We start from the raw sequence: 18700 nt of genomic DNA, 5'->3' as shown, positions 1-18700 counted from the left end.
TGTATTTTCTAAAACTTATTTTTATTTTCTATTGTATATGTTAGTTCCCTTAAAAGACTTGAACCTGTGATCAGCCAATCGCTTGTGCGCTATACAGCAATACCGCAGTATTGCTACATATAGCAAAAATCAGTCTCCAATGTACACCAGCCACATGATGACAGTAATTGGGGTCTTCAGTAGACCTCTGGCTGTCATGGCAACCGATGTGCCCCCCACGAGAGCACAGATATATGGTTAGAGCAATGCGCTTTAAATGTTGCTGCCACAGATTGACAGCGGCAATTAACAGGTTAAACGTCATCTATGGAGCTCTGCTTCAAGCGCGGCTTTTAGGAATAGATGATGGCTGAATAACACAGCCAGCATATGCGGGCATTAATATTGACACAGGGCAGAATAAATGTGCATAAGAACGTTTTCAGTCTCCAGTAGACCTTCATCAGTTGCACATTAGAAGACTTGAGGGTGCCTGTGAGTAGCGCGGTATGCACCGCTGCATGAGAGCCGCTCTTCTAATAAATTCTCTAATAAAGAATCACAGCATCAATTCGGGAGTGCCTTGTGTCAATATTAAGCATCTTGGCCTTGGAACCTACAGAGTGCACCCCTCTCTATCTACACATTATCTACCATCCTAAGGAAGTGCCATTGATTATATTCAGCATATGCTGGCAGACAAGCGGGCTCTGTTTCTGAGTCAACATCAAAGTCACGGAGGCGGCACAGGACATAAAAGATCATCATATGTTGATAATGGATTAATATCTATGAACCCTCTTAAAAGTCAGATAACTTTGAGGAATGTATTGTTTACACAGCGTGCACAGACAGTAATGTAGTATTAATCTGATATGTTCTGCCATTTTACTGCTGAGCTCAAATTCTATTTAATAAATACTACTTGCGTTTCCATTGAAAATGTCATCTAATTAGGTAGTTTCTATTTTCTGTGGCAGAGGTTTTTTTGACACATTAATGTAAAAGTAGGAAAAAGTTATGCTGTGGTCATGCTGTGGACTGTGTGAGGTAGCGATCACCTATATTGTAAATGGATGCTATGTATCGCAGTGGAGGGGGTCATCAGCGATGTAAACCTGCGACCTGAAAATGTTTACTTATGGGGCTTGTAATTCCACAAGTCTTGGTAATGTATTAAGGGTCAGGTTCCCTTTAAGAATAGCCAGAGTGCTGGACAGCTCTGGCTATTTACATACCTCCACCCATGGATGTGTCTAGTCTGATATAAGAGGCTGTTTGTTTGGTCATATGGTCTCTGTGTGCTTGGAAGCAGTTTACTTCATGGAGGCACCCTGCGAGCAGGCCATGTGGGTGAGAGCTGGCTGCAGATTTCCCTGGTGACACTGGCTGGGCAGCCAGGTGTATGGAACCTGTGGTCGCTCTGGGCTTAGGAAGCAGGAGCGGGAGGTGTCAGTGTCTGAGAGCAAGTCTCAGTTCCTGCTGTGTGATCCCAGTGAGGCAGTCTTCCTAAGTGTCTATTGGAGCCCTGCTCAAGCTCCATAAAAGGTAACCTCACACAAGGGGTTGTGTACTGACTGAGGTCAGTGAGTGGACAGTGTGATACTTCCATTTGGATACTACTGCTGGGTTGTATCCAATGCTGTGCGAGCGTAACCGAAAATGGAACAGACTGCATAACATTTGTGTTTTCTGTATAGCTGAAGGCAGGCTTTGTTACGTTGCTGGAAAGCAGTTAAAGTGTGTCTTAAATAAAGGGCCCGGGCTATTTACATAGAAACTGTTCCTGTGTGCCTCAATTCTAGCAGACAAGCGAGTTCCCCAATACCTTCAGTGAGCACAGCCTCACAACTGATAAAAGACGCTATACCCTTAAACGTATTAACAAGACTACCTGCTGGGTGTTGTATGGTTGTTTTGGTGTGTTTGATCCATTGTGATCTGTACTTGTTTGTTTGTTTTTTTTTTGCTTTTTTATTAAGTCATTTGAGTATCATTCTAAAGCCCCCCCGTCACATTTAACGACTTACCAGCGATCCCATAAACGATGTGACCTGATAAGGATCTCTGGTAAGTCGCTGGGAGGTCGCTGGTGAGATGTCACACAGTCAGATCTTACCAACGATGCAGTAACGATCAGCGACCTGTATAACTATCTCGGCGGGCGTTGGGACTGTGTTAGGAGGTCGTTGGTAGGCGTCAAACACAGCGATGCGTCCTGCCCAACAGGAGATCGCCTTTGAAGAAAATGGTCCCAACCATTCAGCAATGACTAGAGATCTCACAGCAGGGGCCTGATCGCAGGTAGGTGTCACACATAATGAGATCGCTGCTGCGTCACAGAAACGGTGACGCAGCAACGATCTCGTTAGCGATCTTGTTGTGTGTGACGGGGCCTTAACTTACAGACCCCAAATCATTTGCTGCATATCTAATCCCACTGTTCCAACATCATTGTAGAAGTGCCTAAACCATCTAAATCCATATAGCTTTTAGTTCCTTCCTCTAAACCACACTGTAGCAATCCCCCATTCTTGTATACTGTACCCCTCTTGTCAAAAGATTTGTATTCAAATGAGTAATTGAAGCATTTCCATAATCAAAAGCACTGATAATGATGATGATATGTCAGCGAGAGAACCAAAAGGAGTGAAGCTTAAAACGCTGGGAAGAAAAAAAAAAAGAAAACTTAACTGCTTTGGTCACCAGGTCTACATCATTAAACAAAAGGAAGGGTGAAAAGTAAATGTCAAAACAGAGATGAACCATCCAGCCTCTGGTTATTAAAAGCAGGCTTTGGAAACGATAGAAGGTACTTTTAAGGTCATTGACAAATAATCTAATCTGTCATTTTCAAGACAATTTTAACTCACTAGACAACCCTCTTAAGAATAGTTTATATCTACTATTGAATAATATACACAGCTGTGTGTCCTTACAGTGGCTGGAGGTTTTGCACCAGTGGTTTGCGACTTCCACATTTTCATGGAGCTGCAAGCTGGGTTCAGTTTCTTGATGACATCTCCACCTTCAGAAAGAATACTAACCACAAAGTCTAAGTAAAAAAAATAAATAAATAAATAAATAAATAAATAAAGGTTTAGACTAAATTTCATCCTGATCCTTACATTTGCTGGGTGCAGAGGGTAGAGAATCGGCCCTTAGGGGTACTTCTCACATAGAGAGATCGCTAGCGAGATCGCTGCTGAGTCTTGGTTTTTGTAACATACGAGTGACCTCATTAGCGATCTCGATTTTTGTGACACTGAGCAGCGATCTGGCCCCTGCTGTGAAATCGCTGCTCGTTACACACAGTGCTGGTTCATTTTTTGGACGTTGCTCTCCTGCTGTGAAGCACACATCACTGTGTTTGATAGCGAGAGAGCAACGATCTGAATGTGCAGGGAGCCGGCGTCTGGCAGCCTGCGGTAATCTGTAACCAAGGTAAATATCTGGTAACCAAGCGAAGCCCTTTGCTTGGTTACCCGATATTTACCTTGGTTACTAGCATACGCCGCTCTCAGGCTGCCAGTGCCGGCTCCCTGCACACGTAGCCGGAGTACACATCGGGTAAATAAGCAAAGCGGTTTGCTTATTAATCCGATGTGTACTCTGGCTAGGAGTGCAGGGAGCCAGCGCTAAGTGCTTTGCTTGGTTACTCGATATTTACCTTAGTTACCAAGCGCTGCATCGCGTCCACGCGTCGCTGGTGGCTGGTCACTGGTCGCAGGTGAGATCTGCCTGACTGACAGCTCACCAGCGACCATGTAGCGACGCACCAGCGATCCTGACCAGGTCAGATCGCTGGTGGGATCGCTGAAGCGTCGCTAAAGTGTGACGGTACCCTTAGCAAAATGGTTGGCCATCTCCAAGGACATGCAGAGATTATTGAAAGTAGAATTTAAAGCACCGGAATGGTGCTTTTAACCTCAAATCCCTATCCCCAGTATTATACTCACTGGCATCTTCTTCTTTTTTCAGTGTCACTCCGATCCAGCGGCACTGTCGTGACCGCAACGTCAAACTGGCTGGAAGTCAGACGAAACGTCACAAGTCCTCAATGTAAGTCTATGAGAGCAAGGGGTCGAGGCCAGAATTAAGCTCTTGTAAACTTGCATTGACTTCTGACTTCCTGCTTGCTCAATGAAACACTGAAGTAGCCAGCATGCCATAAACTGCAGAAGACCGACCAAAGCAGCGCTGCTAGAAGATGAATATGCCAGAAAGTGAGTATAAGACAGGGGGCAGGTGACAGATTAGAAACACCACTCCAGCAGTGAAATTAAAACAAAACACTGTAGTGGTGCTCTTAAAAGAAACTTGTCAGTACAATTTCACAATGATACCAGTGATGACGTCCGTGAGTTCACAGCTGGCTGTTCCGACGGTACCCCAGCTATGACCTTAGGTGAACTTAATGCAAGATTATCGGCTTAGGCGATGTGCGGATGTTCAGTATTTGGTTGCAGAAAAGCTGCATCTCCTGGCAGAAAAATGCACCAAAAACACAATGCGGTTTTGATGGGTTTTCTTCTGCCATGAGATGCAGATTTGGTGCAGAAATTTGTTGCAGAAATCCCATAGCCTAAGCCGGTAATCCGGCATTGAGTTGATCTCAGGTGAGTTCACTGGGTTCACCTGAGGTCACAGCTGGAGTACTGTTGAAACAGACAGTTGTGATATCAGGTGAAATAACTGACATCACCGATTGTATAAATTACAGTGAAGGAAATAATTATTTGCTCCTTTACTGATTTTGTAAGTTTTCCCACTGACAAAGACATGAACAGTCTAATTTTAAGGGTAGGTTCATTTTAACAGTGAGATAAAATATCCAAAATAAAATCCAGAGAATTACATTGTATAAAATTATATACATTTGCATTTTGCAGAGAGAAATAAGTATTTGATCCCCTACCAACCATTAAGAGTTTTGACTCCTACAGACCACTTAGACACTCCTAATCAACTTGTAACCTGCATTAAGGACAGCTGTCTTAAATTGTCACCTGTATAAAAGACTTCTGTGCAGAGACTCAATCAGTCAGACTCTAACCTCTACAACATGGGCAAGACCAAAGAGCTTTCTAAGAATGTCGAAGACAAGATCATAGACCTGCACAAGGCTAGAATGGGTTACCAATCCATAAGTAAGACATTGGGTGAGACGGAGACAACTGTTAGTGCAATAGTAAAAAAACTTAAAGAAATACAAAATGAGTGTCAATCGACATCTATCTGGAACACCATGCAAAATCTCACCTCGTGGGGTATTCAGGATCATGAAGAAGGTGAGAGATCAGCCTAAAACTACATGGAAGAACTTGTTAATGATCAGAAGCCAGCTGGGACCACTGTCATCATGAAAACCATTGGTAACACATTACGCCGTAATGGCTTAAAGTCCTGCAGTGCCCGCAAAGTCCCACTGCTGAAGAAGGCACATGTGCAGGCCTGTCTGAAGTTTGCCAATGAACACCTGGATGATTCTGAGTGTAATTGGGCGAAGGTGTTATGGTCAGATGAGACAAAAATTTAGCTCTTTGGCCTTAACTCAACTCGTCGTGTTGGGAGGAAGAGAAATGCTGCCTATGACACAAAGAACACAGTCCCCACTGTTAAGCATGTTTTGGGGTGTGTGTCTCTACTAATGGCACAAGACTACTTGACAGTATCAATGGGACAATGTATGGAGCAATGTACCATAAAATCTTGTGTAACAACCTCCTTCCCTCCGACAAGACATTAAAAAAAAGGTTGTGGCTGGGTCTTCCAGCACAACAACGACCCACAACATACAGCCAAGGCAACAAAGGAGTGGCTTAAAAAGAAGCACATGGAATGGCCTAGCCAGTCTCCAGCCCTTAAAGGGGTGGTTCACCCATATTTTTTATTGTCTAGATCGATATTATATTGAGAAACAATGTTTCTCTCAAATACCTTGTGTTGGCAATAGTGCCTGTGAGAGGCGCTATTGCAGACCGCTGTTCCTGCTCCAGTGACGTACCCGTCAAGTGCTGTACACGTCACATCCGTGCAGCCGGCTGCATTCTGAGCCCATCTGCTCCCTGCTCCTCCTCCCTCCTCCCTCACAGCTCAGCGCGTCTCTTGCTTGCAGCGTTCTGCGAGGAGGGAGGAGGGAGGGGGAGCAGGAGGCGCGCTGTGCTGGGAGGGAGGAGGGAGGGGGGAGCAGATGGGCTGTGACAGCAGTGAAACACCGCTCACAGCTCAGAGTCTGGAAGAATGTAGCCGGCTGCATGGATGTGACGTGTGCAGCATTTGACGGGTACGTCACTGGACGGGGAGCAGCGGTCTGCAATAGCGCCTCTCACAAGCACTATTGCCAACACAAGGTATTTGAGAGAAACATTGTCTCAATATAATATCGAACTAGACAATAAAAAATGGGTAAACCACCCCTTTAATCCCATAAAAACATATGGAGGGAGCCAAGCGACAGCCTAAAAATCTTAATGATTTAGAGATTATCTGCAAAGAGGAGTGGACCAAAATTCCTCCTGACCTGTGTGCAAACCTCATCATCAACTACAAAAAATGTCTGACTGCTGCTCTTGCCAAGAAGGGTTTTGCCACAAAGTATTAAGTCGTTTGTCAGAGGGACAAAATACTTATTTCCCTCTGCAAAATGCAAATACATTTATATGATTTATACAATGTGATTTCCTGGATTTTATTTTGGATATTCTCTCACTGTTAAAACTAACCTACCCTTAAAATTATAGACTGTTCATGTCTTTGTCTGTGGGCCAACTTACAAAATCAGCAAGGGATCAAATACTTATTTCCGACACTGTATACTAGCGCTATAATAGTATAAAAGACGGATGCAGCTGAGGCAGTTTAACACTTACAATATGAATTTGTCAATTGCTATGATCACCAATAAGAGGTATATTTCCGAAAACAGAAATGCTACAAAGAAATTCTTAGAAAACCCATAACATATTAAAGTAAATTGTGATGCAGACCTTATTTCCCTTTGCAATAGTGAATACCAGCAATTTTCCGCAGCAGAATATAATTTGCTGTGGAATACAAGTCTACAGAATTACCTAAAAATTCTTATTTTCACAAGATATAAATAGTATTCCCTCCATTAGGATAAAAAAAAAAAAAAAGAAATCAAAGGAAGGTTTTTTTATTTTACAAGATCAGCGCATATACTATTCACATCTGGGTTTCAGGTGAGACAGATATGACATATACCTCTGCACGGTTATTAAGGGGAACCGGTCACCAGATTTGGGGCCTATAAGCTGCGGCCACCACCAGGGGGCGCTTATATACAGCATTATAACATGCTGTATATTATATGTTAGTTCTACTCTGCATAAGTTACTTTATGAAACAAATTATAAAGATTTGATATACTTACCAGGAAAAATACCTCCAGCAGTAAAATCTACACCTTTATCAAATTTTACAGAAACAGTGGCTGGTTTATCAGGATCTGGCACAACTTTAATCTTTATTGGAGAATTTTCCAGATCAGTCTTGTTATTCACAGCTTTAAACTGTAAATAATATGCTCCCCTAAAATGAAAACATCATATTTTTACTAATTGCAACTAACAACTGGTAAATGTTTCTTCAAACAAGAATCCTTTCCATGGTTTACCTGACTGCCATGGGGGCCAGATACCACCTTGCAGATTTAAAGGGGTGGTTCACCCATTTTTTTTTTCCCCAATGATTCTCACTTACCATTGTCTGCAGCTTCTGCATTGGCTTCTGTTTCCATTTCTGGCACTGAGCAGCGCTATCCTGCACGCTCAGTGCCAGTCACATGACCCCCTGGAGCTGTGGCCGCCGGCATCCTCTGACGTCCCGGCATTTCCGGGCTCTCAAACTGGACGGGTACGTCACAGGATGCCGGCGCCACTCACAGTGATTGACTGGGCTGTGGGCGGTGACTACCTGACGTCACAGCCCAGCATCGAGGGGAGGATCCGGAGGACGCCAGTGGAGCGGTGAAGGCAGAGCGCGCGCTACCAGCATTCACCTGTGGGAGGTATGGGCTCCAGTGTGGAGTACAGGGGGGGTTTCCTCCACTGAAATCCCCCCTGTCACGCAAGTATGTGATCACACTGTCCACCCGCCCGCTGTGCTCAGCTGTCAGGAGAGCGAGCGGTGTCGGCAGTGTGATCATATACTCCCACCAGCAGCACAGGTGACAGGACGCGGAGTGAGTGTGTATATATACAGTGTGTGCGCGTATATACAGTGTATGTGTGTGTATATACAGTGTGTGTGCGTATATACAGTGTGTGTGTGTATATATACAGTGTGTGTATGTGTGTGTGTATGTCATACTCACCTGTCTGCAGGGTCCGGGTGCCATGCTTGCTTCCAGCCCCTGTCCCGCCGCTTCGGCTGTGTGCAGTCTCCCCAGTGCACGCAAGAAGCTTGCAGGACCTGGCGGTGGATCACCTGATGCAGTCACCTGACGCATCAGCTGATCGTAGTCTCGCCGGCTTTTTCGCGCCCGGCCGGCTATCAGCTGATCCTGCCGTCAGGGGACTTCATCAGCTGATTACCGGCAGCTCCCGCAGCGATGGGACAGGATCATACTCCGGTCCAATCGATCGCTGCGGGAGCTGCCGGTAATCACACACAAGTGACAATCGCACATAAGTGAGTATGTATTTTTTTTTTTTTTTTGCACTGATGCATCAGCTGATTGTATAACCGGCTTTTATACAATCAGCTGATGTGTGATGTGATTCAAGCACTTGATCCTGACACATCATCTGATCGCTTTGCCTTCCAGCAAACCGATCAGATGATATTGGATCCGGATTGGACGGCGCGGGACCCTAACCCAGGATTACTGCGGAGGGGGGTTTATTTCAATAAAGATGGAGTCACTAATTGTGTTGTGTTTTATTTCTAATAAAAATATTTTTGTGTGTTGTGTTTTTTTTTTTATCATTACTAGAATTTCATGGTGGCCATGTCTAATATTGGCGTGACACCATGAATTTCGGGCTTAGGGCTAGCTTATAATATACAGCTAGCCCTAACTCCATTATTACCCGGCTAGCCACCCGGCATCAGGGCAGCTGGAAGAGTTGGATACAGCGCCAGAAGATGGCGCTTCTATGAAAGCGCCATTTTCTGGGGTGGCTGCGGACTGCAATTCGCAGTGGGGGTGCCCAGAAAGCTTGGGCACCCTTCACTGTGGATTCCAATCCCCAGCTGCCTAGTTGTACCCGGCTGGACACCAAAATTAGGCGAAGCTCACGTCATTTTTTTTTTTTAAATTATTTCATGAAATTCATGAAATAATTAAAAAAAAAAAAAGGGCTTCTCTATATTTTTGGTTCCCAGCCGGGTACAAATAGGCAGCTGGGGGTTGGGGGCAGCCCGTACCTGCCTGCTGTACCCGGCTAGCATACAAAAATATGGCAAAGCCCATGTCATTTTTTTTTTCTTTTTGGGTAAAAAACTGCATACAGTCCTGGATGGAGGATGCTGAGCCTTGTAGTTCTGCAGCTTCTGTCTGCTCTCCTGCATACACTAGTGAATGGAGGATGCTGAGCCTTGTAGTTCTGCAGCTGCTGTCTGCTCTCCTGCATACACTAGTGAATGGAGGATGCTGAGCCTTGTAGTTCTGCAGCTGCTGTCTGCTCTCCTGCATACACTAGTGAATGGAGGATGCTGAGCCTTGTAGTTCTGCAGCTGCTGTCTGCTCTCATGCATACACTAGTGAATGGAGGATGCTGAGCCTTGTAGTTCTGCTCCCCCTGCCTCTCTCTCCAGCATACAGTCCTGGATAGAGCATGGTGAGCCCTGTAGTTCTGCAGCTGTATGCTCTCCTGCATACACTAGTGGAGAATGAAGAACATATTGAAGAAGGAAATTACTTCAGAACTTGTTTATTTTTTTTTTTCTTTCAACAATCTTTCTCTGATAAAAAAAAGCATAAAAACAGAGCAAAAAACGCACAAACACGGTAAAAACGCGTCTGTTTGCCACGTATGCTTTTTTTTGGGTTTTTTGACGCAAAAAAACGCACAAAAACACCGCTTAAATAAAACGACGCAGTGTGTGAACAGTGTGTGTCCCCTGTCAGTGTTAGACACCGTGTGGAATTTTCCAAAGCACGCAAAGCATGGGTTGTAAAATATTTATATCACCCAACATCACAAGCTTTTCAACAAGACATCCAGGACGATGTAATTCGAATTATGAAGCAGGAACTTCAAACCTCCTGGACCTCCAAACGTCCAGATTTTCCAACAAATATTGCTTCTATCCCGAAGCCGGATAAACAACAAATTGTTGAAGAGCATGAAACCCGATATTAAAATGTAATAACGTTGCATGTGTAAAAGTACTAGTCTAGCTAATGTTTGTAGTTAAAGTGGTTGTGTGGTCTTGAAATCCAAGTCAACTGGTACTATGTTCCACTATGTTACTGCAGACGTAAAAATCCTCACATTGTGTGCTCTGGTTGCTCAGAGGATTTTCCGTTGTTGGGAGAGGAGAGGGTGTTATTAAAAATATGCAATTTGCATACATGCAATCAGGTGGTCACTTCACTTTAGCGGTCCACGCTCTATCAAAATGTAGTTTGTGGCCAGATATAGTGTATTCATAATGTGGATGAAACTTAGAAAAAAGCAGACTTGCAGTAGCATAACAGGTTCATTACTGTAACGTCAAATACTCACTTGGTGTATTGTGAGTGCTGTGAGGACAGACAAGTACGTAGTCAAATGAAGTGACTATTGGCTTGTCCAGCATTTCTCTGTTTTCCTTTGTCTGTTTTAGTTTTGGGGTATTCCCATCACCAAGATCCTATCTCAATATGTATGAGGTGTTATAATAATAATATTAGCAAATATATGCAATTTGAAACGTAGTATACATCTCATGATTAGCCATGTATCTTACCTGATGTGGAAGTGATTAACTCTAAGGTATCCATGGTTACAACCAATCATATAGTGAAAGTTGATACTGTTCGTTGCCATTGATGCCTAGGCCGTTGGAATGCCCCTGCCCATGAGGTAAGTGACATGGCTTATCACGAGAGCTACACTACATTTATAATGCAATATATTTGCTAATATTCTTATTATTACATCTACTACATAGTAGTAGTGGATCTTGGACATGGGAATACCCCTTTAACTGTTAATAATGTTATCTGTTTATCTAATAATATTTTTTTTTAGTTGACATTGATTAAAACAGTTAATATTTTCATACACAGGTATAATTAAAAAGTCCAGTCAAGTACATATCATATTTTTCATTTATTTTATGCAGCAGAAATCACAGAGTGGGGCAGTTAGTGACATGTATCATCCGGTCACCTGCACAACAAGTCCCAGAGTGGAGGCAGTGACATGTAGCATCCGGTCACCTGCACAACAAGTCCCTGAGTGGAGACAGTGACATGCTCTGCTCTGACACATAGTGTGCTGCATGTCACTATCTGTCTCCACTCTGGGACTTGTTGTGCAGGTGACCGGATGATGCATGGCACTATCTGTCTCCACTGTGGGACTTGTTGTGCAGGTGACCAGATGATACATGTCAATAACTGCCCCACTCTGAGACTTGTTCAGGTGAGAGTGTATACAGTTGGAACAATGCAGCAGAAGTCACTGAGTGGAGCAAGTTAGTGACATGTATCATCCGTTCACCTGCACAACAAGTCCCTGAGTGGAGACCGTGACATGCTCTGCTCTGACACATAGTGTGCTGCATGTCACTATCTGTCTCCCCTCTGGGACTTGTTGTGCAGGTGACCGGATGCTAAATGTCACTATCTGTCTCCACTCTGTGATTTCTGCTGCATAGTACCAACTGTATACACTCTCACCTGCAGAACAAGTACCACAGTGGAGACAGTTAGTGACATGTATCATCCGTTCACCTGAACAACAAGTCCCAGAGTGGATACAGTGACATGCAGCACACTATGAGTCAGGGCAAAGCATGTCAACAACTTGCTCTGCTCTGTCACCTGCGGTGCTGCATGTCACGTTTTTGCTGCGATTTGGTGCGTTTTTTGCTGCGTTTTTGCTCACTGCGTTTTTAATCAGTGCACAATGCCATTAAAGATTGTTGATGAAAAAAAAAAAAAAGGTCTGATGTCATTTCCTTATTCAAAATGTTCATTGTATGCAGGAGAGCAGACAGCAGCTGCAGAACTACAAGGCTCAGCATCCTCCATTCACTAGTGTATGCAGGAGAGCAGACAGCAGCTGCAGAACTACAAGGCTCAGAATCCTCCATTCACTAGTGTATGCATGAGAGCAGACAGCAGCTGCAGAACTACAAGGCTCAGCATCCTCCATTCACTAGTGTATGCAGGAGAGCAGACAACAGCTGCAGGACTACAAGGCTCAGCATCCTCCATTCACTAGTGTATGCAGGAGAGCAGACAGAAGCTGCAGAACTACAAGGCTCAGCATCCTCCATCCAGGACTGTATGCAGTTTTTTACCCAAAAAGAAAAAAAAAAATGACATGGGCTTCGCCATATTTTTGTATGCTAGCCGGGTACAGCAGGCAGGTACGGGCTGCCCCCAACCCCCAGCTGCCTATTTGTACCCGGCTGGGAACCAAAAATATAGAGAAGCCCTTTTAGTTTTTTTAATTATTTCATGAATTTCATGAAATAATTTAAAAAAAAAAAAATGACGTGAGCTTCGCCTAATTTTGGTGTCCAGCCGGGTACAACTAGGCAGCTGGGGATTGGAATCCACAGTGAAGGGTGCCCAAGCTTTCTGGGCACCCCCACTGCGAATTGCAGTCCGCAGCCACCCCAGAAAATGGCGCTTTCATAGAAGCGCCATCTTCTGGCGCTGTATCTAACTCTTCCAGCTGCCCTGATGCCGGGTGGCTAGCCGGGTAATAATGGAGTTAAGGCTAGCTGTATATTATCAGCTAGCCCTAAGCCCGAAATTCATGGTGTCACGCCAATATTAGACATGGCCACCATGAATTTCTAGTAATGATAAAAAAAAAAAAAAACACAACACACAAAAATATTTTTATTAGTAATAAAACTAAACACAATTAGTGACTCCATCTTTATTGAAATAAACCCCCCTCCGCAGTAATCCTGGGTTAGGGTCCCGCGCCGTCCAATCCGGATCCAATATCATCTGATCGGTTTGCTGGAAGGCAAAGCGATCAGATGATGTGTCAGGATCAAGTGCTTGAATCACATCACACATCAGCTGATTGTATAAAAGCCGATTATACAATCAGCTGATGCATCAGTGCAAAAAAAAAAAAAAAATACATACTCACTTGTGTGTGATTACCGGCAGCTCCCGCAGCGATCGATTGGACCGGAGTATGATCCTGTCCCATCGCTGCGGGAGCTGCCGGTAATCAGCTGATGAAGTCTCCTGACGGCAGGATCAGCTGATAGCCGGCCGGGCGCGAAAAAGCCGGCGACACCACGAGAATCGATCAGCTGATGCGTCAGGTGACTGCATCAGGTGATCCACGGCCAGGTCCTGCAAGCTTCGTGCGTGCCCCGGGGAGACTGCACACAGCCGAAGCGGCGGGACCGGGACAGGGGCTGGAAGCAAGCATGGCACCCGGACCCTGCAGACAGGTGAGTATGACATACACACACACATACACACACACTCACACACTGTATATATACACACACACACTGTATATACGCACACACACTGTATATACACACACATACACTGTATATACGCGCACACACTGTATATACACACACATACACATACACTGTATATACGCGCACACACACTTTCTTCCCCGGCTGTGTAGAGCTGCTGCTGTCTCTGTGTGATTGATCTCAGTGCACATCCACTGGGAAGAGGCAGGGAGGAGGGTTTGGGTGGGAGCAGAGTGGGTGTATTAGACACAATGGGTGTGTTAGATAAGCTAGACACCGCCCTAGAGCCACAAAGAATTCTGGGACTTGTAGGAACTGAACACAGGAAGTCAGAGGAGAGATTAACCCCATCAGAGCTGGAGCCAGCAATGAGCATGTGCTGCTAGTGCACAATGAAAGGTAATTTTGCTGAAAAAACATAATAGATGTGTTGAGGGGCACATATTAGCAAGATTTATCAGAAAAAAAAAAATCAGTTTTGGTAACTGGACAACTTCTTTAAGGAAGACCATGACAGAGACTGCCTCTAATACATTGTACACTGGAAGGAAGTGTTCCCCCATTATTCCTGGATTATTAGGTATTGAAAAACAATGACCACCCCAGGAAATTGCCACCTCTAACTTCGGTTCAAATTAAGTAAAAAATGGGAGAAATTATTCAACAAATCAAAGACCAACTTACACAAAAGGAAAGGCTAGAGCTGTATAGTTTCATGGTCATGTGGAGCGCTAGAAAGGAGATGGAGGGTTGCTTGCTTCAATTTCTTTATTTCTTAATACCACAATGCGTTTCGATATATAGTAATATATCTTCATCAGGTTGATCTGATGGATATATTAATATATATCAAAACGCGTTGTGCTAGTAAGAAATAAAAAAATTGAAGCAAGCAACCCTCCATCTCCTTTCTAGCGCTCCACAGGACCGTGAAACCATACAGCTCTTTAGTATTTCCCCCCCCCGGGACTCAGGGCAGGAGCTGCTTTTAGCCTGAGGCTGCAAATCATCCCTCTGGGTTGGCGGTGACTCGTACTCCACGTGACCGGTCACATGACCGCCCTGCAGGACGCAGACGACGCGAGCAGAGGAGTGTTCTAGTGGGGTCTGAGAATCTGCCCAGCTCCACAACCAACGCTGTAACCAAGGTTGTGCAGGGTTGCACAACCTCCCCAGGTGAGCGGCAACACTATAACACCAATCCATGATTCCCTGAAATCCTTCACATGCGCTCCCCCTTTTTCCTTTCTGTGTACTTACAAAAGGAAAGGATGACACTCTGAAGTGGTGGAGTATTAATTTAGGTGTAAGGGACTGTTTTTAAAGACACTTAGCTAAAATTCATTAATTTCTGAAAAAGAAAACGCTTTTTATTAGGGTAAGACTCACACTAGCCAATGTATAAGGTAAACAATATTTTTAATGAATAACATTTCAATCAATTTTATATACTTACAAAAAGGCCACTTACTTAGGTGCAGAGAAAGTAAGAAGTCCCACATTTACTTGACCTTTAGCATCAGTTTTATGTTGCTGAACATAAGGAGTCATCTATAAAAAAATAAAAAAAGTAACATAAGATAAAACATTAAATCAATAATTATTAAAAAAGGAAAAGACAGAAGCACCCTAAACAAACCTAAAAATTGGAGGTTATTCCCTACGAATTTACACACCCCTGTTATGATGGCACAGAGCTAATTACAGTCTTTTCTGGACTAAAAGATGCACTTTTCAGCAAGAAAAATCTCACTAAAAAGCGTGTGCATCTTAAAAGCTTGGAGGCATCTTTCTATGAGCGAGGAGAATGTTGATGCTGAGTCCTTTATCAACAATAAGAAAACTGCTCTTCTCCTGCCCAACCAGGATCTATGTGATCGGTGCAGGGCAGGAGAGAAAGCTACCAGTACCTGCACATTTGTAACTGTGCTTTCACATTGCGTTCATCTCCCCATTCACTGGTCCAGTCGGGACTTCCGTCCGAACCCTCCACAAAACAGGATTCGAACAGATGCGCTAAAGAGGCCACTGACTATAACGGTGCAGACGGAGTCACAATGTGCTCTGTTGTGCACCATTTTCAGGGGTAAATTCCTATTGAAGGCAGAAACCCAGGTTATAGTAGACGTCCAGTAATGCCCAGGCTTCCCACTGACTTACATTAGGATTGTTGAGCGTGATGAATACTGGAATAGTACTAGGTATTCGGTACGAATAAATAAACCAAACCTTAATATGTTACTATTTGCTCATGACTAGTAATTAGTTCTAGAAGATGATTGAACTACCCTGCCGAGTTCCTTGAAAAACTGTAGTTATAATACTAATACACACATATACACACACACACACTAATATATATATATATATATATATATATATATATATATATATATATACACATACTAGAAGGTGGCCAGATTCTAACGTATCGGGTAGTCTAGAATGTGTATGTAGGTTAGCAGATTGAATAATAATATAATCATCAAGTCTTGAATAATGATGGTTCATTTCTTGCTCGTTGGTGTCCCGCTGTGCAGCACGCATCGGCGTATTTGACAGTGGGAGACCATCGATCTGAATGGGCAGGGAGCCGGCGTACACTGGTAACCATGTTACACAATCGGGTAAGTATGCAAAGCGCTTTGCTTAGTTACCCGATGTGTAACATGATTACCAGCGTATGCCGGCTCAAGCACACGTGTGCCAGGAGTTGGTGGTAAGGTGGTAACCATGGTACACATTGGGTAACTAACGAAAGCGCTTTCCATAGTTACAGGATTGTGTACCACTTGTTATCAGCGTACGTCGGTAAGCTGATAACTATGGTACACATTGGGTAACTATGCAAAGCGACAGTGCTGGTTTATTTTTTGCTTGTTGGTCTCCTGCTGTGCAGCACGCATCGGCGTCTTTGACAGTGGGAGACAAACGATCTGAATGGGCAGGGAGCCGGGGTAAGCTAGTACCCATGGTACACATCGGGTAACTATGCAAAGCGGTTTCCATAGTTACCCAATGTGTACCATGGTTACCAGCCTACGCCGGCTCCGGCACACGTGTGCCGGGAGCCGGGGTAAGCTAGTGGTTTCACACATCCAGCTTTTCTCCACTTTGTCGGATCCGGCAAGCTGCCGTAGGATGGTTTTAGACGTCCGTGTTTTAGGTACGTGTGACATGCGTTTTGTAACACTGATGTCACACGTACCCATGTTTTTCTCTGATGTGCCTCACACGTCCGTGTTTGCACACGGACCATGTGACTTTTCATGACCCCGCACGCACACACGCAGGCATCTCCGGCAGCACGGATGTCACATGGATCGCACACTGATGTGATCCGTGCGACATCAGTGTAAAACATACCGGAGAAAATATGGGTCTTTTTAATGAAAATATTTTCTATATTTACCTCTCTCCTGAGATGCTCTCTCCGGCTCTGCTGCCTCCCGCTCCTTATCGCCGCTCATTATACTCACTGAATATTCAGTGCCCTGAGGAGCTGGAAGCAGGAACAGCGCTGGGGACTTCAGAGCCGGGGACCACATCGCTGGGTGAGTGTACAGCAGAGTGTGTGTGTGTACATGCATGTGCGGTATGTGTGTATGCGCTCGGTGTATCCATGTGTGTCTGCTGTGTGTGTATATACATGCATGTGTGCTATGTGTGACACGGACGTCTGAACACTATGTACAGGACAGTGGCTGCACCGCAACTTCCTGGGTCACATGACAACATGTGATCGGAGCTTGTCGCACGGCAACTGTCGTGTACACAGTGCACGGGAGCGCGCCGACAAAGTGGAGAAAAGGTAAGTATTAGGCCCTGTGCGCACTGGAAAATGGAATTTTCTTAAGAAAATTCCGCAGGGTCTGAAAGATTACCGCACCTGCGGTAAAAAACCGCAGCAAACCGCACCCAAAAACCACATGCGGTTTGCGTCTTTTCCGCGGTATTGTTCGCGGTATTGCCGCGGTTTTGCCGCGTGCGGATTGGTACATGTGTTTTAATGCATTCAATGCAATAAAGCACATTGAAAAAAAAAAAAATCCTTCTGAGATAGAGGGATAGATAGATAGATAGAGAGATAGATAGAGAGATAGACAGAGAGATAGACAGAGAGATAGATAGATGATAGAGGACAGATTGACACGCTGCATTTCTCGCGGGCGGTAGTGTGTTTATATTACCGGCCGTGGGAAATGACCTGTAATTACCTCTACAGGCTCCCTGCGAGGCTGCATTCATTCAGCGCTGTTGTCAGTTGCAGCTGGATGCAGGCATCGGAGGACGTGGATTACGTCGGAGCTGTGTGTTTTAGGGGGCTTAATAAACGGGTGAAAGAGGAGCTTTTTGTTTAATTTAAAATAAAGGATTTTTCGGTGTTTGTGTTTATTCACTTTAATTACGGGTTTTAATCATGAAAGCTGTCTCATAGGCGCTGCCATGATTAAAAGCCGGGACTTAAATGGCGGCGATGCCCTGTCATTTAACTCCTTATTACCTGAACTGCCACCTCATCTGGAAGAGCCAGGGACACTCCGGGACCGCCGCATAATGGATGCGACAGTCCCGGAGCAGCTGCGGGCTGATATTCTCGGCTGTGGGAGGGGGGGGGGGGGGGGGTACATTAACGCTGTCCCTCGCTCTCCCCAGCCTGAGAATACCGGTCCGCCACTGTGTGTTTACCGCGGCTTTACGGTAAAAATACAGCGGAGCCCATGTGTTTTTTTTTTCTATATGTCCGTTTGATTTCTGTGTGTATTCTATATGTCTGTGTGAGTGTGATGTATGTGTATTCTGTGTCTGTGTGTGATGTGTGTGTATTCTATATGTCTCTGTGTGTGATCTGTGTGATTACTCTCTGCTCCGCTTCCTCTTCCTGTCATAATGACATCACTTCCCTGCAAACCGCAGGGCAGCGATAAACATTACCGCAGGTAAACTGTGAAATACCGCAGGGAATAACGCAGGAAAACGCAATGAACCGCACAGAATTTGCTGCCTGCGTTATTCCCTGCGGGATTTCACAGTTACATTGCAGTCAATGGAGTGAAATCCCGCAGCTACCTGC

At 44.6% G+C, this 18700-nt stretch overlaps 1 protein-coding gene across 1 annotated transcript in view; it reads right to left on the bottom strand.

Annotated features, from left to right (window-relative positions):
• SMCHD1 (structural maintenance of chromosomes flexible hinge domain containing 1) overlaps positions 1 to 18700 on the bottom strand; it is a 437194-nt gene that overhangs the window by 97288 nt on the left and 321206 nt on the right. Inside the window, exons 28-30 of the mRNA XM_075316053.1 lie at positions 15098 to 15177; positions 7376 to 7533; positions 2919 to 3034 (exon numbers count right to left, since the gene is read on the bottom strand). Coding sequence (XP_075172168.1) covers positions 2919 to 3034; positions 7376 to 7533; positions 15098 to 15177 — 354 coding nt within the window. The remainder of the gene's footprint in view (positions 1 to 2918; positions 3035 to 7375; positions 7534 to 15097; positions 15178 to 18700) is intronic.

The sequence above is a fragment of the Anomaloglossus baeobatrachus genome, chromosome 6 (genome assembly GCF_048569485.1).
Source record: "Anomaloglossus baeobatrachus isolate aAnoBae1 chromosome 6, aAnoBae1.hap1, whole genome shotgun sequence".
NCBI lineage: Eukaryota > Metazoa > Chordata > Amphibia > Anura > Aromobatidae > Anomaloglossus > Anomaloglossus baeobatrachus.
This window is presented reverse-complemented; position numbering and strand designations above follow the sequence as displayed.